The 27,876-nt window shown below is 40.0% G+C and overlaps 1 protein-coding gene across 1 annotated transcript in view; it reads left to right on the forward strand.

The window, feature by feature from the left end:
- Window positions 1–424: 424 nt before the first annotated feature.
- Window positions 425–27,876, forward strand: part of NEK10 (NIMA related kinase 10) — a 425,054-nt gene continuing 397,602 nt past the window's right edge. The window contains exons 1-5 of the mRNA XM_042780294.1: window positions 425–498; window positions 772–832; window positions 11,440–11,570; window positions 13,468–13,566; window positions 22,341–22,425. Of these exons, the coding sequence (XP_042636228.1) occupies window positions 425–498; window positions 772–832; window positions 11,440–11,570; window positions 13,468–13,566; window positions 22,341–22,425 (450 nt within the window). The remainder of the gene's footprint in view (window positions 499–771; window positions 833–11,439; window positions 11,571–13,467; window positions 13,567–22,340; window positions 22,426–27,876) is intronic.

Genomic DNA, 27,876 nt, shown 5'->3' on the forward strand with positions numbered 1-27,876 from the left:
GGCTTCAGGTATTTTTTATAGATATTGTTTGGAAGTCCAAAGTGGGGACACTTGTTCTGATATGCACAACAGTACTTATTGGGACAGTAGCTCAGAATATTAGAAGTCAATAGCTCAGAATATTAGAAGTCAGTAGTAGCTCAGAATATTAGAAGTTAATGCTGACCCATCAACTATAGGCTCATAGGTTACTGTAATGATAAATTATTCCTTTTGAATGATCAGTAGTAAGTGGTGTTCATATTAATTTTTTTGTTAAGGGTTATGTTGGAAATTAATGTTAGTCTTTGCATATTTAAGTAAATAATGAATTTTACTTGTATTAATTGAGAATATTTTAGATCACACAAGCCAACTAAAGCTTTTCCCTCTGGTTTATGTTGAAAGGAATGCAATGTTAATTCTGGGGCGTTGATGTTTTACAATGCCTGATCAAGACAAAAAGGTGAAGACCACAGAAAAGTCAGCTGAAAAAAACCAGCAAGGAATCACTACCAGGTAACCACATATTGAGTCTATGCTAATTATTAACTCACACAATGTCCACCAACCAGATTTAATGGCTTTCTGAGAAAAAGAGTGAACTGTTACTCTGGGATACAATATTTACTGAAGCATTTGATCGTTTCTAGACTTCTAAAGGAAATGTTTAGTGTATATATGTTTCAGTCTATAAAAGCAGGTCTTCAAATGGCAGTGCGGTTAGTGAGTAACATGACCTTGTTTATCAGAGCTGTCTGTTGCTGATAATTCTGTTATTCTTTCTCCTAGGGATTATTCAGATCTTAAAAGACTTCGGTGCCTTTTGAACGTTCAGTCAAGCAAACAACAGGTAGTGTTTTCAAAGAATGTGCATGCTTTAATAAAAAAGAAATCAGGTTATTCCCGAAAGAATCCTTTAAACATCTTTTTGAACAATGTCTCTATTTTCTTTGTTCTTTCATATCTTTTCTCTTTCTTCATCTGGCTGTTTCTTTCATACCTGGTTCAGGCTCTGCCAAGACTTGGCATCTAGTGCCTTTTCATTCTCCTCTCATGCCGGGTCCTTGCTTTATCCTATGTGCATTGTCATGTGTCCTAATTACCAAAGCTTTTAGTTTCCAGTATGGAAATAGTGTACTCTTCTTTTGAATTCCTGTTTGACTCTCCAGAGCTTTAGGGAAATTGATTTTTCCAAAATATTGTTTATCACCTTTCTGTCCTTTTCCTCTCAGCCTCCCCCCGCCCACCTCTTCTGCCCCCTTGCTACAGTGCAAGGAATTGTAGTTGTGGAAATCTTGTGACAGTTTGTGTTACCTTCAACCATAATAATGCTTATTTGTGAGTGGGTGGGGCTTTCTGGTCACATTCATAACAGAGAAGAAGAGACTGATAGCAGAAAAGATATTTTCTTTTGGGGTATGTTGAAAATTGTATCTCACCAAAAAGAAGGGGAAAGGAATGAGTTTGGGCTATCTTTACAATGTTGTTGTTATGTGCCGTCGAGTCAAACCCGACTCATAGCGACCCCTCCTTGGGTTTCCGAGGCAGTAGTAGATTGCCCCATCTTCCTTCCAAGGAGTGGCTGGTGGGTTTGAACCGCCAGCCTTCTGGTTAACAGTCAAGTGCCTTAGCCACTATACTACCAGAGCTTATTAGGGAAGGAATGGTGCTTCTGTTTCAGTTTATCTCTAATTTTTTCTTTTTGTTTTTGCTTCTATGTCTTTGGAGATTCATGAGATTAGAGGCCATCCATGGAGGTTTGGGGAATAGCACAACAATGCTAATAATAATGATAACATCACACACTTGCATAGCATGGCCGACAAGTAATTGGCAAGGTTAGAACTTGAACCCAGGTGATCTGCCTCCAGAGTCTACCATGCTATTCATTTCATGGTTACATTTGAGTGCTCATGTGGTTGGTAATCTAGCCTTGATGGCTTTGTTTATAACAAACAAACTTACCAGAGAACTATAGAATTTTTAATTGATTTAGTTATAATGGGGAATGACTTTCTAATGATTTGATGGCATATAAAGCCCAAATAATAATAGTTAACTTTTAAGGAATGCTTACTATATATCTGACACTTTACCTTCATTTCCCTGTATAATAATTAGAGCCCTCACTTTTACAGATGAAGAAACTGAGGCATGGAGAGGTTAAATGACTTTCCCAAGAGTATACAGGAGCTCTGGTAGCATAGTGCCTAAGGCACTTGACTGCTAACCAGAAGTCTGGCGGTTCAAACCCACCAGCCAACTCCTCAGAAGGAAGATGGGGCAATCTACTTCTGTAGTGATGCTGCCTCGGAAACCCAAGGAGGGGTCATGAGTTGGGTCTGACTTGACGGCACACAACAACAACAACAGTGGTGGAGTACATGTTGGAACCCAGCCACCATGCCTTTGCATTATATGACTCTAACCACTTAGATATTGTGGTGCAGTGAATTATATAAGGAGCTCTAGCAGTGTAGTGGTTAAGGCATTTGGCTGCTAAACAAAAGGTCAGTGGTTTGAGCCTACCAGTTGTTCCCTGGAAGAAAAATGGGGCAATGTGCTTTTGTAAAGATTTACAAACTTGGAACCCCAAAGGGGATTGCTATGAGTCAGAATTAACTAGGTGGCAGTGATGTTCTTTTTTCAGTTTTCAATTACTTAATAAAGCCTTTCTAGCCATAGTTTTTGTGACTCCCATCACATGACTGGGTGGGACATGCAAATGAGGTGCTTGTGACCCACATAAAAATGAATATCTTGCTAATAATGTAAACAGGGTGCATGACATCCTTGTGAGGGGTGGGACCATATACATAATGTGTATAGAACCCAAGTGAGGGGATTGGTCAGTTTTGCTATCATTCTAGGCTTCAAGAGAGCCAATCCCAGATCATAGGGGGTGGGAAGTCCTGACTGCCACCAAGAAGAGGAGACAGGAGTGGAATGGGTGTTTTGGCCCTAGGGTCCCTGAACTGGGAACCTCCTAGGCCCAGGAAACAAAGTGGTAACACTGGAGATGGTGTGTTACAGAGATGGTGAGAAGTGGTGGCCGGAGAGGCACAGAACCAGGAGACTGGCAGGAGATATCACAGTGGCCTTCCCAGCCTGTGGAACAAGAGAGCTGAGTACCTTTGAGCAGGAGGTTTGCTGGCAGAGTAGGATGCCTCTGGGTACTTGGTAGAGCTAGGTTTACCGATCCACAGGGTGAGGGAGCTGAGCTCCTTTGAGCCAAGGCTTATTGGCAGAGTGAAGTGCCTTGCCTCCAGGCATTTATTGGCAGAGCTAAAGAGGTTTCTAACACTTGCCCAAGCAGGGCAGAGGCCTGGCTGGCCCAGGAGCCTTGAGGGTCTGAAGGCCAAAGAAAGGCCTGCCTACAGGGTTGGCTGACAAGAAGCTGTCCTAAGTCATTTCTGATCCTGAATTATAACCTGTTATTCCCTAATAAACCCCATAGTCAGAATATTTTCTTTGAGTTTCATGTGGCTACTGCAGCAAATTATTGAATCCAGCAAAGAAGTAGTTCCATGGGCAGAACGGCTGGTGTCAGAATTGGTAAAAAGGTTGGAGAAAGGATGTATGTCTAAGCTCTGCCTCATAGAACTCAGCCTTGGGAAGATGCTAATGGTGATTCTCTCATCCTTTTGTGAAGTGAGATGCTTCCATTAGGCCATATTCAACAGATATCTTTTAAATGACTTCATAAATTAAATTACAGTTCAGAAAGTAGTTAGTTGAGTGTTGATTCAGAGTAAACCTGGGCCTTAAAATATCTTTTCTCCTGTCAGTCCCTTCTGTTAATATTATCACTTCCTGTATTGCAGCATTTGTTATATCTACATACTGCTGAAATGACATCTAATGCAAAACTCTGACCCTGCCAGCTCCTTGCTCACAAACCTTCACAAATTACTGCCTCAAATCAAGTCCATTGTTTCCTAGTAAAGCAAGCAGGATACCACAACATAACTGTTTAGTTATAGTTTCCATTCTTTCCCACTATTTTCTTCTTTTATAAGACCTTTCACTTTTTGCTTTTACTATTCTCCAGGTCTATGATCTTTCCTCAACATTTCTGTTCTGTAAAGTAGCGCTTATTTCAAGACCCAAATCTAATGGCACTGCCTCTACAAAAAAAAAAAAGAATAAGCCTTCATTCATTTTCCAGTCCAGAAGTGACTTCTCCCTTCTGTAGTTCTGAAAGCACCTTTTTTCACTATTGTAGCATTATTTTCTCCCTTGCTTTGAAAACATTTTGTACATGTCTTATTTCCTGACAAAATTATAAATATCCCAGTGCTTGCGAATTTGACTTTTGCCCCTGGTTCATAGTATCTTCTGCTTGGTAAATTCTTGCCAAATTGAATTGTGACTTGGGATTGGGTTATCCCATAAGTATGTAATTCCCTGTCCAGAGGAAAAGAAACATCAGTGCTCCCCCCCACACACATATACCCACTCTAATTTTCCAACATGGAAGCCCGTGCTGAGATCTATTGTGTGTTCTGTTGCAACACCATTTCCTTATTAACACCTGGCAGGCTTAATTAAAATTCATTTATTTGTTTTCCCCCATTAAACTAATTTTACAATTGGTTTTCTGTCAAGTTCATGTGACACCAATATATCTTTTAGGAAACTATTTCACACATACAAAAATAAATATTTGGAATATTTGAACTATTCAGAATGTAAATGGTATAGTTTTTTAATATATAAAAAAAAACTGAAACAGTTGCCCTTGATTATATGAAGGTCCTGAGATTCACAGAAGTCATGCCTAACTCTGTTTATAAAATTTTCATATATAATTGTAATTTTGAAACAATAAATACTATTCTCCTTTCATGGGAGCGCCAGTGGCGTAGTGCCTAAGGCATTTGACTGCTAACTAGAAGGCTGGCAGTTCAAACCCACCAGCCACTTCTCAGAAGGAAGATTGGACAATCTACTTTTGTAGAGATACCACTTCAGAGACCCAGGAAGGGGTGGCTATGAGTCAGAAACGACTCAACAGCAGTGAGTTTAGCTTTGGTGTTTGGTATTCTCCTTTGTGTAAAACAATGTGGAGACTTTTATAGGAGGACAAAAATATTAGAGAAAATAAATCAGAAATATACTTATTTCTACCTTGGTTCTTCCAGAAGGAAGTTCAGGAGGCATAGGAGTCTCTGGGGGTACAAATGGTTAAGCCCTAGACTACAAGCTGATAGGTTGGGGGTTTGAACTCACCCAGAGGGTCCTTGGAAGAAAAGCCTGGGGATCTGTTTCCATAGCCTTGAAGACTCTATGGAACAGTTATATTCTGCACACATGGCGTCACTATGAGTTGGAAATGTCTCAATGGCAACTCACAACAATCGGATATGTAGGAGTGTCCTTGGGTGGCACAAATGATTAAGCACTCTGCTGTTAACTGAAATGTGTTTTGAATTAACCCAGAGGTGCTTTGGAAAGAAAACCTGGCAGTCTGTTTCTGAAACTTCACAGCCATTGAAAACCTTATGAAGTACAGTTCTACTCTAAAATACATGGGGTTGCCATGAGTTAGAATTAACTCAATGGCAACTGGTTTGGTAATATGGGTACCTAAAACATGACAGGTTATCATAAATTAAAATTGGGACAAAGGAGAAACAAAACCAAGAATTGTGGAGCAAAGTGGAGTGAGGGGCAGGCAGAAATTCCTGTCATTTATGCAAATAGACTGCAGATTTGGCTCTGAAATTTTTAGCAGTTAGTTAGAAAAGGGAAATTTGGGATTTAGGCCCACTTATCTGAATTTCTGGTCTAACAAGACCTGGCTTGTTCTTTGCAAATGGACCATGATGACCAATTATCTGGGTGCCAAGGAAGTTCTCCTTTAGTGACTTAGGCAGAGAATTGGAAAGAAGGGAATGTCCTATAACTCAGTCTCTAATGAGCCAGGTCATTTCCCTCATTGTTTCGTTGTGTCTCTGTAGTTTACTTAATGTTGTCTTCTGTTTGCTTCATGTATCTCTGTGCATTGAATTTTGACCTGAACGAGGAGCTCTGGTGGTGCAGTGTGTAAGGCATTTGACAGCTGACTAGGTTGGAGGTTCGAACCCACCAGCCTCTCCCTGGGAGGAAGATGAGGAAATCTATTTCCATAAAGATTTACAGCCTTGGAAACCCGATGAGGGTTGCTAGGGGTTGAAATTGACTCGATGGCTTTTCTTTTTTTTAGGTAACAGGTAACAGTGCCCCACTCAAAGATGGCTGCTGACACGTATTCAAAGTGGTACAGTCAGCTACCATTTTTGAATGGGGCACCTCTGCCTGTTTCCTACTGGGGTTAAAATCCAATGTGCAAGAGATTTGGTTGCTATGCAGTGCATATGCTGCCCTGTCTCCCTTAGCCATGGCTGAACCACATAGAACCGGTTCAAACTCCTAAAACTGCCTAGAGCTGTAATTAAGTTTTTTTTTTTTTCTTCCATACGCAGAACATGGGAAGTTGAGAGATAGGTTTGCAGTTAAAAAAGACAGAAGAAAAAAATCATTTGTTGCGTGTCTGTTAATTGTCTTGAAATAAAAGAGGTTTTGATAGATGCCATTTAGAGGAAAAATAGAAGGCACAGTTCTGTGTTTGGAAAGACAGGATGTGGGCACAGGTAATATAGAACATAGCACAGCATTGATCCTAGTGAGTGATATGAGCAGTGGGGTGAATGAATTTTAAGGAAGAAGAGGAGGCCACTTTTCTCTCAAGTGTCAGAGAAGGAGATAGGTTTTCTGTCAGTAGAGGTGATGGGAAAGGCATTCTAGGTGAAGGGAGTTCATTAATCATATATTTGAAGAAAGGAAGATGACAACCATTTTAGGAAAATGATGAGTAGAGATTTCATTGGAAGTAGTAATAAATGAAGCTAGGAGAGACAGTGCAGTGTATGTAAGCCCATCTCAGAATTTTATACTTGATCACATAAGCAACAAAGAATGTTGAAATTTCTGAGCAGAAGTGATGTGACCAAACCTTTCTGAAGGTCCTGCATGATACAGCCTCTGTTTCAGTCTCCAGTCTCATTTCATTCACGCTGTTTGAGTTGTAAAAGTACCTTCTGATTCCTAGAATATACCTATTTCTCTGTCTGCAGTTGTTGTTAGGGGCTGTGAATTGGTTCTGCCTCATAATGACTCTTATGTGCAGCAGTAGGAATACTGCCTGGGCCTGTGTCATCCTCACAGTCACTGCAATATTTTTGCCCACTGTGGCAGCAACTGAGTCAGTCCATCTCATTGAGGGTCTTCTTTATTCTGTGACCCTCCTACCTTCTAGCCTGTGTGAAAATCTGCCTAGAATACCATGGAATACTCTGGGCATAGCTGGTCCATACCCCACCCTAGCTCCACTTTACTTTCTTCCACAGCACATTCTCTGTTGGAATGGGAATGTATACTCCTTGAAGGCAGAGGTTGCAGCCAGTCTGCTTACTAGATTACCAGTGTTTCACACAACATCTGGCTCCTGATGTGTCCACAATAAGTGTGGTGAATGGATGTAGTAATGTGAAGGTGGTTTACAAGATAAATTAATTTTGCAAAGATTCTGGGGCCGATGTGAGCATTCAATCAACAGCTTCACATTTGAACACCGATTATGTACCAGGCCCTGGTTGTTAAGAAAACAAAGATAGATACATGTGATGCTGTCCTCAAACTAAAACCAAACCCACTGCCATTATCGAGTTGATTCCAACTCATCACAACCCTATAGGACAGAGTAGAACTGCCCCCATAGAATTTCCAAGGCTGTAAATCTTTATGGAAGCAGACTGCATCTTTCTTTCTTTCACAGAGCAGCCAACCTGTTGATTAGCAGCAGAATGCCTTTACCTCTCCTCCACCAGATCTCTTGATAATGCCCTCCAGGTGGCCAAATTGGGGGAAAAGCTGATAGTAAACTAGACATTGTAATAGAGTGTGACACATACTGTAAGAGGAAACACAGTTGTATCACCAGGGAGGGCATGAACAGCTCTAACCAAAAAGGCTTTGGGCAGCTGTTTACCCAGGAGACTGTTTGATCTGAGCCCTGAAATGTGATCAGGAGCTGCAGGCTGTACATGCCCAGGCATGGAGAGGTCAGACTGTGCAATGTGTTCCAGGAACGGTGACCGGTTAAATGCAGCCAGTACTTGGATGTAGTTTTTCATTCAACTTACAATTTTAAAAAGCAAGTTAGTCCTTTTAAATATTGTGAAAGGAGTTGATGGTGGACAAGAAAACAGAGCATGGGGGACAGATTTTCATCTCAGTATGAGGAAAAACTTTGGAAAGAGCAGAACTCTGTGAAAAGCAAATGGGCTACCTCAATGATTTTCTCATCATTAGATATACATAAGTACATGTTGGGGAACTGAAAATGTTGGAGATGGAGGGAGGTTGTCTGGGTTTGAATCACAGCTCTGCCACTTGCTAGCTTTGTCTCTTAGGCAAGTCTCTTCAGTTCTCTCACCCATAAAATGTGTGTACCTCATAGAATTGTTATGAGGATTAAATGTATATAAATCTAGATAGCACTTAGAACAGTGCCTGGTGTGGTAAACACTATGTAAGTATTATCTATGATGATGTCAACAGCACCACCATCAATGATGATGAGGATGATGATTGGATCCTTGTTTTGAAGTCTGGATCTATAAGTCTATCACTTGTGGGAAAGGACACACTTTAAAGTTATCTATGTGAATTTGAGGAGCTCTGGTGGCACAGTGCCTAAGGCATTTGACTGCTAACCAGAAGGCTGGCAGTTCAAACCCACCAGCCACTACTCGGAAGGAAGACTGGGAATCTATTGCCATAGAGATACCGCCTCAGAAACCCAAGAAGAGGTTGCTGTGTGTTGGAATTGACTCAGTGGCAGTGAGTTTGGTTTTTTAAATGTGAATTTGTGTTATGTTGTATTTATGATGTCGGGACTTTTATATTTTGTCCAACATGGTGTCCAGGCATAGTGTACCTTAACAGAACAAATGGCTTACTTAGTATAACAGAAGTCTGTAGGGAGGTGCTCATCTGGCTCTTCTACCCTGAGTGTCATGATCTTGACTGTACTAGGTGGTGAGTCATGTCCACTCTGGAATGAGAACCATGTATGTTTTACTGGCCTACTTATGTAAGGTAGATGGTGAAGGATTCACAGAGGTCTAAAGAATTGGGGAGCCAAGAGAAAAGGCTCTGGGTTCTAAATTGGTTTCTGAACTCACAATGCTTTTGTCTGAAGAGAGCTTGTTGCATCAAGGTTCTTACTATTAAGTTCCAAGTCTTTGCACCTATAGATGCCAACTCCATTTTATCCACTGAGTCTCCATCAATTGATTTCTAGTAGCTGCAATCAGTGTTCTGGGAATTGTAGCAATGGCAAAGCACTGGAAACTCTTTGGGCATGAATACATAATCACTTCCTGTTTTCTGTGTGTCATAGCATTTCCTGTGTAACATAGGAAAATTTGCTCATTATTGTGACTTCATGACTAGTATTATTTGCGTTATCCATTCACATCTAGAAATCTTCCATTTTGTATTGAAAATTGTGTTTATTTAAATTCATCTGTATAATGGGAATTGTTATGATTAAAGAGTATTGATAAAGCACAGAATATAGTTAGCATGTAACAAGAGCTTTATAAATGCTAATTTGTTTAATCTTCAGAATAACTCTATGAGTCATTTACTGTTATTTTTATTTCCATTGTACAGATGTGGAAACTTGTACACAGAGATTAAGTAAATTGTCCAAGCTCTGGCCTAGAGTTTGTTTGCTTAACCACTAAGCATTGCTGACTCAAGTGCCCATAGGCCTATGGTCTTGTGGCAGCTGTAGATTGACCCATTGAACACTGAGAAAACAAGGTAGTTTTACAAGATGGAAGATTCATTAATTTATTTTTATAAACATTTTGTTTTTGTTGTTGGAGAATTCAACCATGACTAGCATTCAGTGGAGAAGGATTTTTTTTTTTTTTTTGGGGGGGGAGCTAGCTATTAAACTATGCCCTTCTTAAAATGCATTTTTTTTTCTATAAACCAAATTCCTTAGGGAAATTCAGGCATGTTGTCTTTTGATAAGAAAATGATGTCCCCATGCTGATTTCTATCAAATACTTTAATGGAATAAGGTAACAAGTGAAATGTATTGTAGCTTTATTTGATAACTATAATATATATGTGGAATAATTTCATGAAAAAAATGAATCCTTTATCTTGTTATATTATACTCTGCTTATCTCATCTGTATTAATTTAGCTAATTAAGAACATCCCCCATTTGTACTTTGGAAACAACACAGTATTTGCCTTCATTATGCTCAGCTTTACTGTGATATTAGAAACAAATCTCATGGTTATGAAAATTATTAGTAAATATCGATGAGTCAAACTATTTGAATACTGATAACTTGCCTTTTTATTATTTAAATAATAGTTTGTATTATAAATGGGGCATATTCAAGTTGTTGTAGTTAATTTAAATGAGATTTTAGTTTTTTTTATGGTGAATCTGATAGTATGTTTTAATGGCATTTGTAAATAAAATTGAGTAATCATTATGTGAAGACTTTTATATCTTTATTTCCCTGACACCCGCAAGATGCAATGTACAGACTTGGTGAATGGGAAAGAATGAATGAATGGTGATTGATTCTTAATCTTGACCCCTCACCAGAAACTTCTAGCTGGATTCTGAAACTCTCTAGTCTGCTTGTACATTTGAGGCACCTGACAAGCTTTAAACACTCTAATCTTTACCCCAGACTTGTATCCTCAGCACTCTTTTAATGCATTGAACAAGAACAGGGAAGTTCCTGCCCACAGGAACTTATCATCAAGGTAGACTAGATATAAAGTGGTGGCACAGTGCCTAAGGCATTTGACTGCTAACCAGGAGGTTGGTGGTTCAAACCCACCAGCCACCCCTTGGAAGGAAGATATGGCAACCTACTGCCATAAAAATTTAGGAGCTCTGGTGGTGTAGTGCCTAAGGCATTTGACTGCTAACCAGAAGGCTAGTGGTTCAAACCCACCACCCACTCCTCGGTAATAAGGTCGGACAATCTACTTCTGTAGTGATACTGCCTTGGAAACCCAAAGAGGGGTCACTATGAGTCAGATCCGACTCAACGGCAGTGAGAGTTTAAGATATGACAGGTAGTGTTATAAACTATGAAGTTAAATAAAGCAGAGTAAGGCAGAGAGAGTAAATGTTTAAATCACCATTGTTTACATTTTAGAAAAACTCTACATTTGACATAGCTACCAAGCAAATTGGGCACTCTGGTGGTGTAGTGCCTAAGGCATTTGACTGCTAACCAGAAGGCTGGTTGGCTTGGGAAAAAAAAATGTTCCCTTCATCCTGCCCCAACTCCCATTTATTTTCACTTTCTCTGACCTGTGCTGAACTGCGATCCTCATGTACTCTATCCTTCTATTTCTATAGCTCCCAGCAATTAACTTCAATAGTGCCCCAAATAGCATGACGAAGTCTGAGCTCGCCATCAAGGTGGGTGGACACACAAGTCGAGGTCAGTGGCATGAGTCCACAGAAGCTGTTGAACTTGAAAATTTTAGGTAAGAAATCTAGTTTCTCCCTTGCCTTCATCAATCTATTCTGGTTAGCTCTAAGCTTTATTTAGGCTTCCCACAGTAGCAGAATTTTAAACCCATTTCAAAATTTACCAGGGGGATTCTTCACTTAATAATTTTAATGCTTAAACTATTCCAGAATCCTGGGTAAGTAAACAGGCTTAATGGCTACAGGTGACACTGACTTGAGGGTTTTGGGACACAGTGCTGATGCACATTTGGCATTAGCTCAATGAGGAAGTGTTTCCTGATTATTGACCTGGCTGGGCTGATTCCCAGCTTTGTCTTTAGCTTTTGGTCTGTCCATGTCTTGCCAATAATGAGAAGCCATAAAAGACGCTGTTGCAATGAAGAGATAAACGGTAGCTAAAGAATGTGGGTGTCAAAGCAACCAAGTTTTCAGTTGGAGGGATCTCATCTCACCTTTAACATTTAAAATGTCAGCCCATGTTTATCTCTCCTGTCACCATGTGGATCTTCTAGAAGCTGCACATTCCCAAGGGCCTCTCTCCTTCCAGGAGCTGGTTCTCTTAGTTTACAATATACTTAAGTCATTTGGGACTAAATGCCAAGTAAATAATGAATGGCATGAAGTATCAGTATGAATATTATAGAATGACCATTTGTCATTCTACTTGACCTAGATTTTGTTTCTCCCTCCTTTGATGACAGTAGATTTAATAGTCCAAAAAAATTCTCATGGACATTCATAAGCTCATATGTTAAAGATTTTTAGTGATAAACACTAAATAATTATTGTTACACATTCAGTCTTCCAGTGTCTGGGTATGAGGGAAGCTGCCACAGACTTCACCTGGCAAGGGTGGAGACATACCATCCAATAGCATCTGATAGGCTGTGAAGGAAGAACTATATAAATGGCAATGTAAGGTGATGGCACTTGCCTTTGAGTTGGTGTGTTCATGTTGTTCCAGCTTATTTGGCCTATATTTTAAAATGAATGGCTTTTCTATCCACAAAAATAATGTATCATATATTCTATAGCATTCTGTCCATTTTGTGTATTGGTTCTTATCCTCTCCCAGTTTTACACTGGAATGTTTTGGGTATTTTTAACCTCTTTGGTGGACTATATCAGCAACAAGAAACTGAAGCTGGAATAGCTCAAAACTTTTTAAACACACACACACACACACACACACAAATAACAATAACAAAAACTCATGTTTGAAGGGGCGTAGACTATCTTTAATAGATCCTTGTTATCTACAAGGAATCTCTGGATGTACAAATGATTAAGATGCTTGGCTGCTAACCAAAAAGTTGGAGGTTTGAATCCACCCAGAGGCACCTCGGAAGAAGGCCTGGTGATTTACTTCCCAAAATCAGCCATTGAAAACCCTGTGGAGCACAGTTCTACTCTGATGCATGAGGTCTCTATGAGTCAGAATTGACTCCATAGAAAATGGTGGTGCTGGGTGATCTATAAGGAAATATATGTGCCAACGACTGGAGCTGATAGCTACAGCAGCTGAGTGTAGTAGAGGGTGGGTGGGAAAATGAAAGTAGGGAATTCTTCTCTGTTCTTGCACAGCTGTCTAGATAATGTGTCCTAATCATTCTTTCTCTCCATATACCCCTCTTCCTCCCTCCACCCAATTTTAGGTGTTAAATATTTATACGAAATAATTTAGTTAATGTGGTAAGATGAAATACGTGTGCTTGGTTATAATCTATATTATTAGCTTCATAATTGAATTTTTAGTCCCTCTGTTAACAATTGATGTTTGCCTTCAGCAATGTGTTTACCCCCAAGAATTCTTCTATGTTTGTCTGAATATAATCTTTGTCTGGTTTGTTAACTTTGAGGAACCCTAAGTAATTACTATTACAAAATGTTTTATTGTTTGTTTCATCTCAGTATAAACTACAAGAATGAAAGAAATTTCAGCAAGCACCCCCAGCATAAACTATTTCAAGAGATCTTTACAGCTCTGGTGAAAAATAGACTCATATGCAGGTAAGAATGTTCCAGGAAAGACAGTCATTTACCCATACATGGCTTATTTGAAATATTTGGTCCATAGAATATTATTGGAAGACATGTACAAGATTGAACACAACATAATTAAAGTATAAAACAGAACTATGGCCAGTTAGGATGAGGTGAATAAGTAGGCATTGCAGATGAACTAAGTCAAGTCATACTGGTTAGATGCTGAATTTAGCTGAATTTCCTGACAGAGGGAAATCACTCAAGTTACTTTGTTTTCCTTTTTTTCCCTGGTATATAAGCACAAAGAAGAGGTTACTGTGTGGATCTTTATGGAAAAGACATTTGATGACACCATGAACAACATTTTCATGGTATGGTTTTGCAGAAGATACAATTACTGAGTAAATGGGTTGCTCCAGCCTTGACCTTGGGAGCAGAAATGATGACTGTACACCATCCAGCCACAGCTTGATAAAACATTTCTTCACAGGACCATACCAAATGTTCTTCCTTTGCTCCTTGATCTTTCTTAACACAGCTGCAGTGTTGAGACTGTAAAATAAGTTAATTACTAAGTTCCCTCAGTTCCTTCTCCCATAGCAGGGGTTTTCAGCGAGTCATTGACTGATGCTGGACTTCCAGCATTGAATTTCTATCCCTTATATACTGGTTAAGTAGTTCCTGGGTGATGCATACACACTACTAACCAAAAGGTTAGTGATTCAAATCTACCCAGAGGCACTTTGGACAAAAGGCCTGCAAAATTCAGCCATTGAAAACCCTATGAAACAAAAGTCTTCTCTGAAACATATAGTCTCCAAGAGTTGGAATCAACTAAGTGGCAAGTGGAAAAAAATTGACTTGATGGCAACTGTGCTGGTTAAGGTGACACCTGGGTGTGGCCATGCCAGATGTGAAGGAGAGGCCCATCATTTTGCACTTAGAACCCTGTCTTTTATTCTCCCTGCAAAGAGGCCTAGTCTTACTCCATCTGCCCACATGCATTGGCTGGAAGGAAGACTATTAAGGTACTTTAAATCTCCCCTATTACTTTGGGTTAATTGAGTTCTCTGAATTCTGCCCCAGTTAGAAGGACAAAAAATGATTTTATTCTGAAAAATAGAAGAAGTTATCTATAATCGAATGCCTTGACCAAAATAAAACCCTGAGTTGGTCCAGTGTATCTGCTGATTTTAAGTAGAAAAGAATCCGAATGCATCCTCCATGATGAGTCAGCTGCTAAATAATACTTGATTTTTTGGATGGCATTATTTGGTATCACATGTAGTGGTCCTTTGGTATTGGCAGGGGATTGGTTCCAGGACTCCTTGCAGATACCAAAACCCAAGTGTGCTCAAGTCTGTTATATAAGATGGTTTCTGAGGCATATCTCTACTCCGTAAATTGTCCAATCTTCCTTCTGAGGAGTGGCTGGTGAGTTTGAACCACCAGCCTTCTGGTTAGCAGTCAAATGCCTAAGCTCCCATAAGATGGTGTAGTATTTGCATATAACCTATGCACATCCTCCTGTATACTTTAAATCATCTCTAGATTACTTATAATACCCAATACAATGTAATACAATGTAAAGGTATGTAAATAGCACTTTACTTCCCTCTTACCCTCTGAGGAATTGTGTTGACAGCTTAATTGCTCCTCCCCCATATTTAAAGTTGAATCCGTGGATGTGAACTGTTGATAGAGAGGGCTGACTGTATTTAAATTTTGGACACTGACTGCCAAATACATTGGTTTAGTTTAACGTAGTCCAGGATTGGGAGGGCATCTGTCATGCCTTTGTACATGGATAAGATGAAGATTATTAGACTGGCTCAGGTAATACATGAAGCCTTGAATCTTTACAAAGGTTATGCAGTTGGGTCCCTACTCGGTTCTGGACAGTACAGTCAATGGTTTTTGAAAGAATACTGAACACTGCAAAAGAGCTTATGTTATCCTCAACTGTTTCCTTTTTGAGTTTAGAGAGAGTAGAAAAATGATTAGTAGCAGAATAATTTTGCCTGAAATGGTAGTAGGAAATGAAGTGCTTCGATTTGTTTTGAGAGAAGGGAACATGAACTTTTCAAGGGACATCCAGCAGACCATTTGTTAGTCTCTATTTTGGGGAAGACAGATTTTCTGCATGAAAAAATGTGATGCCTCACTGTGTCTTCCTGAATGAAGAAATTGTTAGGCAAAATAATTGGGCAAGGGTTGGCATTCACTGGTTCAAAAAGATCCTAATGGTTTTGAAGTCAGGAGATCTCCTTTCAAGGCCTTTCCCAATTCTTAGTGATTAATGAGGCATCTTGGATAGGATAGAGTTACAGGCTTGCAACATGAGCTGTCCTTGGAAATCCTCAAACAAGGAAGAGATGATGGTAAATCTCTTTGTATGAGAAGAATTTAGGAATGTTGAACATCAAGAGCATCCTTTTATGTTGTCCTTTGACTGCAGATGGATTTTTGTGTTCAGTTCACATGTACGCTTGTTTCTTAAATTTTGCATGTCTGTTTTGATGTGGATTTTACCTTTTCAACTATTAGAAATGTGAGGTAATATATTTATTTAGAAATGGGCCTGAATTCCTCTTATTTTAAATTTGAGTTTAAAGTGGCAGTTTGCTTGCTGCTTGTTTCAAAACAATACAACAACATTCAATTTAAATAATGCCTATTAAGGAGTTGCTATTTCTTCTAAATAAGAGACAGAGAAGTTTGCTACACATGGGGCTCTAGTGTATAACCTCTGGCATTTGCATCAGCCCATGGTTTCAGTTAACTCCCAAACCATCTGGTGTTCTTGGTTATATTGGTAGTTGCAGCTTTATTATACAATGCCACAGTCTTGTGACTGATTTTTAAGTGGAACTCTCATGCCACATGTTGATTTTCTCTAGGATTCAAGAAGTTAAAACCTGGCTATGCTTTCTCTTTTCAAAGATTTTGATTTTTTTCTCCAGTGTCATTTTTCTTCTCTTTTTATATTGATAGCAGAAAAAGGCATCTGATGCTGAAAGTGATATGGCAAGTAGTCATGGACAGAGGCTAGGGAGCTGGTCATACTGCCATGTATTAATAGTCCTGTGGACACATTGGCAAAAGTTCAGTCATAAGAAGGGATAAATATTTGCCCTCTCATGAATTCACTGCTCTGTGGCTGTTATATTGAGCATACCCTCCAGGGAAATACTATCTTTGTGGACAAGTTTTCCAGAGCTGCCTCAAAGGACCCCCATGCCACTCTGCTTAACACTCATTCCCATATTAAATGTATTTGAAGCTGCAGTTTCTCTTCAGGCATTCTTGTATGGAACACAGTGACAGGGCACAGGGGTGGCAGGAACAGTGGCTGGGAATCAGGCCCCCAGCTCTGTTACTGATGTGTACCTTGGAGGAGTCATCACACTTCTCCAGGCTACAGTTGCTCAGTCAGTAAATTGAAGGCACAGGTCTTTACAATCTGCCCACTATTCTTCCCTAAAATATTCTGGTTGCACTAAGTTACGTGTTTCCTAGTCCCCCAACCCTTGGCAAGCGGATGTATGTATCATCTTACAGAACACTCAATTCCCCTTGAATACCAACACTCCAATCTGACGTGCCACGTCCTTGTGGAGTTTTAAGGGCTGGGAGCCAAGGAAGGAGCAACTGCTCCTTCAGAGGTCAGTGTTTGGAGAGGCAGAGCCAGAGCACTCAGTCACCAGGAATTCTACTTACATTTATGATAGCAAGGGCTAGAATCACATAGGAATATGAATAGCTTTGGGCTTCATGCCCAAAATTGCAAAACAAAACAGAGTGCTATATGCTTGGGACAGAACTTTCAACTCTGAGACTTCTCTGGAACTCTTTATTTATTTACTCTCTTTTAATAGTAAAAAAAAAAAAGAATCCATTCTGGAAAAATTGTTTTTCCTCTTTCTTTTTTAAAGAAACAAGAAAAAAAAAAAAACTTTAAATATTTATTTTAACGTGAAAAAAACATCATCAAGGTCATGAACTTTGCTCATGAAGATTGTCTATAGCAAACAGAAAAATACTAAGTATACATACCTTTCAGGAGCCCTGGTGGCACAGTAGTTAAAGACTTGACTGCTAACCAAAAGGTCAGCTACTTGAACCCACCAGCCACTTCATGGGAGAAAGATGGTGGCAGTATGCTTCTGTAAAGATATATAGCCTTGGAAACCCTATAGGACAGTTCTTTTCTGTCCAAACCAACTTGATGGCAGGGGCTTTGGTTTGTGTGGGTACACATTATTTGCAACCTAAATCATCTCTTAAAATGTCTCATGGCTTTTCCTCTAAAATAATGAAAAGTAATCAGCATTAAAACTCATTAGGTTTTCAGTAGCTATTGCAAATTGAGCATTACTTCTTTAGATCTTTGGGATTTAGTATCTTTACATTACAGATACTATCTTTAGCTGAGCCAGCACCTGAAAGAGAAACTAATCATGTGCCATCTTCCTGTTTATAACAACTACCTGTTTATAACAACCAAAGGTTTTCTCTCCTTAACTTTGGAATAACCGCATCCTAACAAATGTTTCCATAGGTGATTGTTTTAAATTCAAAGTATATTTCAAGTTTGCAGCTCTTTTTTCTTTTTTTCCCACAAATCCAGGGCATGTACAGTCTGAGGTTAGGATGAACGTTAGTTCAGCTTACTAGTGTGGCTTTGGGTAATTCTGCCAGGCTGGTAGGACTGAGGCTGGTTGATGCCTGCATTTATTTTCAGAAAAAAACTGAGCTTTGCCCCATGGCAAAGATGGCATTGACAAGAAGGCATCTGACTGAAAAGACTGTGGTGTTGACAGCAGCTGTGGCAAGCATCTCCTGTCAGGAGACTTGGTGATGGCAGGAAAAGTCATTCTCAGTCACTGGTCCTCTTGGGACATCTTGTTCCACCTCTTTCAGCAGAGTCTAGCCTATGCTGGGAGCTCCGACCTGTAAGGAGTGTTCAAACATCATTGGGATTATAAACTAAAACCAAACTCACTGCCATCGAGTCATTTCTGGCTCATAGTGACCCCCATTGGATTTCCGAGGTGGTAAATTTTTATGGAAGTAGATTTCCTGGTCTTCCTTCCACAGAGTGGCTGGTAGGTTTGAACTGCTGACCTTCTGGTTAGTAGTCAAGTGCCTTACCCACTATGCCACCAGAGCTCCTTACTAGGACTATAACACTATGGGAAAATCGTATTTGCTAACCTTCTTCCTGTAAGATAACTCTTACTTAGTAGATGCAAGGAATGGTAAGTAGATTAGGATGGAGGTAAGACGTCCAATGGCATTTACCACTGATGTTCACTCTGCCTTTGAGGAGGGTAGGTCTCATTTACTTAGTCTGAGATATGCAGGTTTGGAGGCATATTTGAATCTCTTCATCCAATAGAGGAGGCAAAGCTGAATCCTACCACCAGATGCTACGCATCAATAACAGATACGCCAAGTGAGGGTTGGCAGAGGACAAGAGCTCAATTCAGTGCTTCACTTGGCTGGGAGCACATGTTTGGACTGTCATTACCTTGCTGGATCCACCAAAAGCTGAGCTGTGGGAGGTGGGAGAGGGTGGGGGAAATTACGTGGATTCTGGTCTTGGAATAGCTTATACTATCTACATCACTTTTTCTTGGGTTTGAAATATCAGATACCTCCCCTCCCCCATGTGTGACTTCTGTTCTACTTATTTAAAAAATGTTATTGTAGGTTGAATCTGAGAATTCTGTTTCAAACATGCTAACTGTCAAACTGAGATTCACAAAGCTGCAGGTTCTAGCCTCAGTCTGGGTTCTTCTATTCCTTGACTTCCTTGGATACAAGTGTCCTCACCAAGTGAGGTAAAAAGCACTTTGCACCTCCCATACTCTATACCTCATGGCCTCTCTACTTCACATGCTTAATGTCTGTATAGCAATATTAGGAGCAGACTGAGAAGCTAATTCAACATTTTGACTACATTAATACCAGCCTTTGGGAGCTCCAGTAACATAGTGCCTAAGGCACTTGACTGCTAACCAGAAGGCTGGTGGTTCAAACCCACCAGCCACTCCTTGGAAGGAAGATGGGGCAATCTACTTCTGTAGTGATACTGCCTTGGAAACCCAAGGAGGGGGTCGCTAAGAGTCAGGTCTGACTCAATGGCACATAACAACAACAACAATACCAGCCTTAACTAGACACAACTGAGTGTTATATAAACTGCTCCCAGTGGTCCAGCAGGTCTAGGAAAAGACACTGGGTGTTACCAAAGAGTGCAGAATATGCCTACCCTGTCTTTCCACCTTCTGAGCTAACACAAGCTTGTAGGTGGTTGGGTTCTGTATTGACCACTCTTCTCCCCTTAGTTGGAATCCATTTAGTGAGGGCCCTGCACTGTGATTGGTACATGCTAACTTTGTGACACTGGCTTAGGTCAGAGAGTCTGGTCAGTTAATTACCTATTTGAGTAACTAGGTGGTGCAAAGTGCTGTGACATCTTCGGAACACAGGCACTGTTTCTTTCCTTCAAGAGCATAGCAAAATTACATTTGTTCTTAAAGAACATAAAAGGGTTCTGGCTAAATACATCTTTAGTAAAGAAACAAAGGGGGAAGGGAACATCTGGGAGTGCTAGGCAAAGCACCACCATTATCCTACAGTTCTGTATTTAACAATAAAATGGAGATTCATCAGAACCCTTTGAAATTGAAGTAATGGTCACTTGTCACTCGGGACATATTATGTCTCTCAAAATACACTTGAGTGGATGACAGTGAAGTGATAAGTTAAGTACTTCTTTGAAAATCTTACGGTCTTTTGTGAATTGGATGCATTCAATGTTTGAAGCCAAAATCCATGTCTCTCCTCCCCGACAACAGGCCCAGTTTCATTAGTCACCTCTGTGCTGATTTTTAATAAATGTACCTTCAGTTTCTTCTCAAGTGACAAGTGAACATTAATTACTTCCATTTCAAAGCGTTCCGAGGAAATCTCTGTTTTATTGTTAAACATACAGCTGTAGTATAATGTTGGTGCTTTGCTCAGGATGCCCAGATCATCCTTTCCCCCTTTTGTTGTGGCACTTCCTGCCCAATGGTGCTTGCACCACCTTCTGGCTCCTGGAGTCCTCTTTGCCTGCAGGGACACAGAGCAGAAGTGCCTGGGAATTTATTCCCTCACCCCATCCTGCGGCACTCAGTGACCTGGTTTGGGAGTCTGAAGTTTGGTTCCCTTGCTTCTGTTATGTGTAAGTTATACTCCTGAGGTTCCCCTGCAGGCTCAGGTGAGACTGGGGCTTTGCCTGAACTCACGCTTTTGCTTGGCTTTCCCTCTTTCCCCTTACTTCTCCCTTACGGCTCTATCCTGACAGTGTGTTTCTCAATAATTCACTTGCACATTGTGGTAGTTCATTTGGTGTGTCAACTTGGCTGGGCCTGGTTGAGTGGCTGGGCAGCTGGTAGTAGTTATTCCTCATGATGAGACTGGCAATCAACTCCATGGTGGGATCTACCACAAGCAGCTGAGTAGCTGCCTTTGGGTATGTGATCTGCTTCCTGTATATAAGCAGAAGCCTTGGGAAATGGTCTCTAGCTTATGGGACCTTGAACCCTGCATGTAGCTGTGTCATTGTTTAACAGCCTGCCATGCTCTGCCAACCTTGGGACTTACAAATGAACTTGAATTAATGGCCTGCTGTGTGATTTGGTAATATCAGGACTGTGCCTTTTTACTTGTCAACCTTGGGTTTGGCAGACTCAGCAGCAAACAGCTGTATGAGTGAAGGAAAGCCTCTAGCTCCAGTGGGCCGGGAGCTGGAGTCAGAGCTGAAGCCCAAGGCTGAGGGGCTTTCACCCAGCCCCTAGAGACTAGCACTTTGAACTTGGACTTAAAACCTCCAAACAGTAAGAGAATAAACACCTGTTTGTTAAGGCCATCCCATTTGTAGTATATTCCTGTCAGAGTGGCACTAGGTAACCAGAACACACATCAATCTTCATCTCGAGGTCTGCTTCTGAGGAAACTGACCTACAAAAATGCTTTGTCACTGAGTTTCCCAAACTTCTCTGAGGTATCCAGGGCACCACTGCAAACTCCCAGGGACACTGTGGGATATTTTAAATTTTCGAGGAAAACATATGATAATCAGTGTCCCCCAGATACAGTACAAACTATCAAGGGTGTTTAGAATTTCAACTTTAGATTGCATTACCTTCCTTCAGATGATGGCACGTCTTTCTGAGGTTGGTGTTTCTGGTGGTTACTAGGATAAAAGGGAAGTGCAGTGTGAAAATCTGTGTGGAACAGGAAATGAGGATAGTGGTGTACAATCAGAGTCCAAGGTTAGAGAAGTTATGTAGTGTCCACAGGTGTGCCCACCCTATTAATAAGTTATGGTACTTATTTTATAATAAAATTATTTTTTAAAATATATGTGCATTAGTTTTAAAGTGGATACTAAGTTGTTAGGATATAAATTAATGTTAAGTTGGATCTTACTACTGAATAAATGGAACTTTTAGCTATTTCTTTTGGCCTAGGGGTGCCATGAAAAAATTATTGTGACACTAAGGGCCCTGTGAACAAAATAAGTTTGAGGCCTCTGCTTCATAGTGAAAAAAGACAGTTTATATATGTGTTTTTTATAAAAATGGGTCAAATAACCCAGTACCAAATAACAATTTCCATTGTAGATTAAGCTTGAAATAAACTAATATTATATCTTCCTTGTTTTTCTTCACAGTCTTGCATTGTTCATTAATTGTCATACTTGGCATTTAAGCTTGACCATATTCTCCTTTTTCTTTTTTCAGAGAGTGGGTTAATCGAGCCCCATCTATTCATTTTCTGAGAGTGTTAATCTGTCTGAGACTGTTAATGAGGGATCCATGTTATCAGGTTGGTTGGAAAAATAAAACTAATTTTTACTTATTATGAAGATAAGATGGAAAACTCATAGGCTTTGAAGAAGACCATTGACTTTTTTCTTCTCTCATAACTCATTGACTTCCATATTTGGAAAACATCTATTACTTAAAAAGATAGGAGAGAAATAATTTATTGAATACAACACATTTGTCTATATTTAATACATTACCAATGGGATCAAGTAGATTGGACTTTGGGTCAATGTTTTCATTAAAACATGGCAGTTTTCAAACATTAACAATTAAAAGAGACGTCAAACCTTCAAGCTCTTTCAAAGTTAAGCAGTTCTCCAAGTCAAAGTCAGCAGTGACAAATGGCCTTTTCATGTGTCTCAGAGGCAGCAAGTGGGAAGGTCAGGGCCTGCAGCTTTAGCACCTACTCCAGAGTTACTCCTTTCCAACCTCCTGCTTAAGTGGAGTTAGAGATGAGCACGGGGCTGCTCACTTGTTTCAGGGGAGGGTCCTGAGGTCAGGACTCATTTCCTCCCCTCACTAGTTAGTTGGATGTGCTGCATCTCCTTTAGTACCTGCCAAACTTTAATGTGCATAGGAATCACCTGGAGATCTTATAAATACGGTGCAGCTGATTCACTAGGAATAAAATGAGGTACAAGATCCTGCATTTCCAACAAGCTTCTAGGGCAAAGTAGTGCCACTGATCCATGGACCTCACTTTGAATAGCAAGGATTTAGAGCTTCAGCAGGGAGGGCCCAAAGAAAAGCTGACTTATCCCTTCGCCTAGACCTAGAAAGTCATTCCTTCCGGTACTGGCTGGTAGATAAAACAGATTCTGTATGTTCTCAAACATTAGCATGCATCAAGAACACTAGGAGAACTAAATTTCTGTGGTCTGGACTAAGAATTTCTGATTCAGTAGGTTTGGGGTTGTGCATTTCTAACAAGCTCCCAGGTGAATGCCGATGCTGCTAGTCAGGGGCCACATGTTGAGAACCATTGCCCCAAGTCTCAAGATTGCTTTTGTGTGCGTGTGTGTGCTTTTAATGCCCCTCCTTTTAAAATTTTATTCTAGTAAAATATATGTAACATAAAACTTGCCATTTTAACCATTTTTAAGTGTACATTTCAGTGACATTAGTAACATTCAGATAGACATTCAGTGTCCTTCTATAGTAACTCCATTCTCTCCTCCCCCAGCATCTGGTAACCAGTAATCTTTTGTCTTGATGAATTTGCCTGCACTAGATATTTCATATAAGTGGAATCATGCAATATTTGTCTTTTTGTGTCTGAGTTATTTCAGTCAGCATAATGTTTATGCACGTTGTAGCATGTCTTAGGACTTCACTTCTATTTATAGCTGAGTAATATTCCTTTGTATGTATATGCCATATCTGATTATCTGTTGTTTCTGTCTTTTGGCTACTGTGAGTAATGCTTCAGTAAACATGATATAAAAGTCTAGATTGTTTATTGATCATTATTATTTCTTCTTGCTAATGTTAAATATTTGAGGAGTGTTCTCATTATTCATAAATACTCTTCTTTTCCAGCAATTTTCACACATTATTACCATTTTTCCTCAGGAAGCATTTCCTTTTATGTGCTGTCCTGAAAAGCTTCTAGAAAGCTCAGACTCCTCAAAAGATCTTTTATTTAGCATTCAGTTTTATTGGTAAGTGCTTATTTGGATCAAAAGATGTTTTATTTCATGATCCCAGTAGCAGTCTTTTATAAATCTTGCATGTTAAAAAAAAATAGTTTTGGTGCCAGTTATCTACAGAGCCTGCTCTGGTTTGCGTTTTCTTGGATTCGTCATTGCAGCACATCTTCCCTTTAGAATTACCTCTTCTTCATGTGTGTTCTAAGCTGGCCTCATGCTAATATAGTTTAGCTGCCACATCCTTTGAAGATGTGACTGAGAGCATCTTCCAAATGGCTTTCTGTCCTGGTTGCTCACAGTTTTCTGGTCACCCTTTATTCCCAGGACCAACCAACCATACAGAGCAACAGTGTGTTCCCTGTGTTTCTGAGCTGCTGTTTACAATGCTCTGTGGGTCATATAAAGGAGGGTGAGCACTGTGCTCCATTTTGCCTATATAGTCCCAGCATAGGCTTGTTATTTCTGCTTAATTATTTATGGCACCCTCTTTGATTCTTCAACATGTTACAGTGTGGATGAAAACATTCTGTATGTAATATTAATAAATGTATTAAAGGAAGTAGGTGGATTTTTAGCTAGTGATCCCATTTTGACTTGTTGAATTCAGTCAGATGTTTGCCTTAGAGATGTTCTGTTTGTTCTGAAAGTTGATGGCAGTGGTGTCATGTTCTGTTTGCTGATCTCTCATCTAAAGTATGGCCTTTCTTAATCTAGTTCTTGATGGATTGGAACAGAGTTGATTGTACTGCTCTCTAAAGGAAAAAATCCGGTGACCACTTATCTGTTTATAGAACTTGGTGACTAGAACACATATTCACCTAAAATCTCCCCGTGATTGCCAGTCTTTCCGTAGAAAGGAATTCTTTTTAGATCTCAATCTCTCCTCCCTGGAACTTTTTCTGCACTTCACCGCGCATGTGCATGCAGTTGTTTAAAGTGCTGAATTGCCAATAATTGTTGGCTGAAGTTGCAAAGTATGCTGGGGTCGACTACAAATTTTTGCTGTTGAATCTGAGCAAGATTCCACCATTGCTATGCATTCTTTTTCTCTCTTGTTGACTCAGTATTGCAGAATCCACAGCTGCTGTTCAAACTGTCTACACTTCTCACACCCACCCCCCCCGCCATTCTCACCAAGTTACATCATTTCTTCCTTTTTTACAGGCAAAAGTCTTCCTTGTGGGAGCTCTCTTATTTTCTCTTGTTTGCTGTTTGAAACATTTGGATTATTATGCAACTTTTCTTTTTTTCAGAAGAAATATTTCTCCTCACCATTATTGACCTTTCCTCGTGAGCTTTTTCTTACAGTGTCAGTGGCTCCCTTTCTTCTTCCCCTCATCATAAAATGTTCTTCCCTTGACCCAGCTACCCTTTTAAGCCTTTCTCTTACCTTCACTACTACATTTCTTGAAAAGTCAATCTTTTCACTGAATCCACTTCCTTTATACCATGACTGCTGTATTAAATAACTTGCACATCAAATTCTGCTCAAGATTTTCTCTGGAAGCCATGTACATAGACCATAGTGTGCAGTGCTGCAGCCCTCATTCCTTGACACAGAGGTTACAGACTAGTGGCTCATGGACTGGATCTTGCCTACTAGTATACAGAGGCTCTGGTATGAGTTTCATGGAGGTTCCAGCAAGGAAAGTCTGGAAGGAATGACAGATAAGTCATTGTTGAAGACAGTTACTTCTCAACGTTAAAGGAAGACATATGTGTTGAGATCTCAAGTATATTTGGAGTCCCAAACAGGAGAAAGGTAAATCCTCACCTGGACACATTATTAAAAAAAAAAAAAAAAACAACTCAAACTCACTGCCATTTAATTGAATTTGACTCATAGCGACCCCTCCTTGGCTGTCCAAGATGGTATCTCTACAGAAGTAGATTACTCAATCTTCCTTCCAAGGAGTGGCTGGTGGGTTTGAACTGCCAGCCTTCTGGTTAGCAGTCAAATGCCTTAGGCACTACTCCACCAGAGCTCTTGGACACATTATAGTTAAACCATAACACATTGCTCATCAGGATGAAGAGAAAACTTTAATATTCCAAACTAGCTATATTAGACACAGAAATGAAGAGATAGTCAGAACTTTTAGTTATCTCTCAGCCCTTAGGTCCTCTAACCTCTCTTTAGCAGGAGACAGTCTTTACCACATTTTCTGTTTGCTGTCACTGATCCTGAATACCTTTGACTCATATTCAAAATTTTGGGTGGCCATTTTCTGTATCATTGACTTGCTCCTATTCTTAATATTGTCTTACTAAATGTTGTTTTGTTGTTCCCCAAAGTTGTTCTTTTGTTTTTCTGTCTTTTCCCATATCTTCTAAACTCTCAGCTTCAGCTATTATTTTTCTTGTTTGTTACCCACAAGTCCATATCTCTAGCCTTAAACTTTTCCCTTTATTTAAGTTCCACATTTTTAGGTATCTGTTGGACAGCCACGTGGATGACACAGTGGTTCTCAAGTATGGTCTGGGACCATTTATGGTTCTTTAGGACCCTTTCAGGAGCTCTGGTAGCGTAGTGCCTAAGGCACTTGACTGCTAACCAGAAGGCTGGAGGTTCAAACCCACCAGCCACTCTTCGGAAGGAAGATGGGGCAATCTACTTCCATAGTGATACTGCCTTGGAAACCCAAGAAGGGGTTGCTATGAGTTGGGTCCTACTCAACTGCACACAACAACAACAACAACCTTTAGAGAAGGAGCTCTGGTAGCATAGTGCCTAAGGCAGTTGACTGCTAACCAGAAGGCTAGAGGTTCAAACCCACCAGCCACTCCTCAGAAGGAAGGTCTGGCAATCTACTTCCGTAGTGATACTGCCTCGGAAACACAAGGAGGGATTGCTATGAGTTGGGTCTGACTCGACGGCATGTAACAAGAACAACAACAGGACCCTTGCAGGAGTTCCACAGGTCAAACTTCTTTATAACAATACTAAGATGTTCTTTGCCTTTTAACTGTCAGTCTCTCCTAAGTGTGCAGTGGGGTTTTTCAGAGGCTGCATGGCATGTGATGATGTCATGGTTCTGGTGGAATATGTGGTTATGCATTCATATGTTTTAAAAATTTCTCACTTTTAATTTTTAATGTGGTAAATAGAAATAGATATAGTCCACAGACACAAAAGTTCTTTGGGGTTGTGTCAATAACTTTTAAGAGTGTAACAAGGTTCTGAAGCCAGCATGTTTGAGAACCAGTGTATTAGCACATCACACACTATCTTTAAAGCAGGGCTCTGCCATTCTTTCCCCCATCCTCAAACCTTCAGAACCATCTCCTAGTTCTTTTAACCTCCTTTCCAGACTCTACTCGGAAGGAAGATGGGGCAATCTACTTCTGTAGTGATACAGCCTCAGAAACCCAAGGAGGGGTCACTATGAGTCGGATCCAGCTCCACGGCAATGGTTGTATTTGTTTTCTTTTTCCCAGACTCTGTGGTAGGAAACTCACAACATCTCTTATATTACCTTTTTACTCAACCTTGACAAATCTAAGTTTATATACCAAACCTTGCCTGAAATGATAAGCAAAGGCCAGACCATAATGAGGCCTTAAAATCACGACCAAGGAATAAACAGGGTGGAACCAATGAGAATTTCTTTTTTAAAATTTATTTTTATTTTTGTAGTGTTTCCTCCGCGCCCCTCCTGCCCCTGGTAACCAATAAAGTTTCCTTCCATATATAAACCTTTCCTTGACTTTTTACAATAATGAGCTAATACAATATTTGCCCTTCTGTGATTGGCTTATTTCACTCAGCACTAATGATGATTTTTAAACAGTGAAGTAAC

The sequence above is a fragment of the Orycteropus afer genome, unplaced genomic scaffold (genome assembly GCF_000298275.1).
Source record: "Orycteropus afer afer isolate SDZICR_OR568_19922 unplaced genomic scaffold, OryAfe1.0 scaffold00003, whole genome shotgun sequence".
Classification (NCBI taxonomy): domain Eukaryota; kingdom Metazoa; phylum Chordata; class Mammalia; order Tubulidentata; family Orycteropodidae; genus Orycteropus; species Orycteropus afer.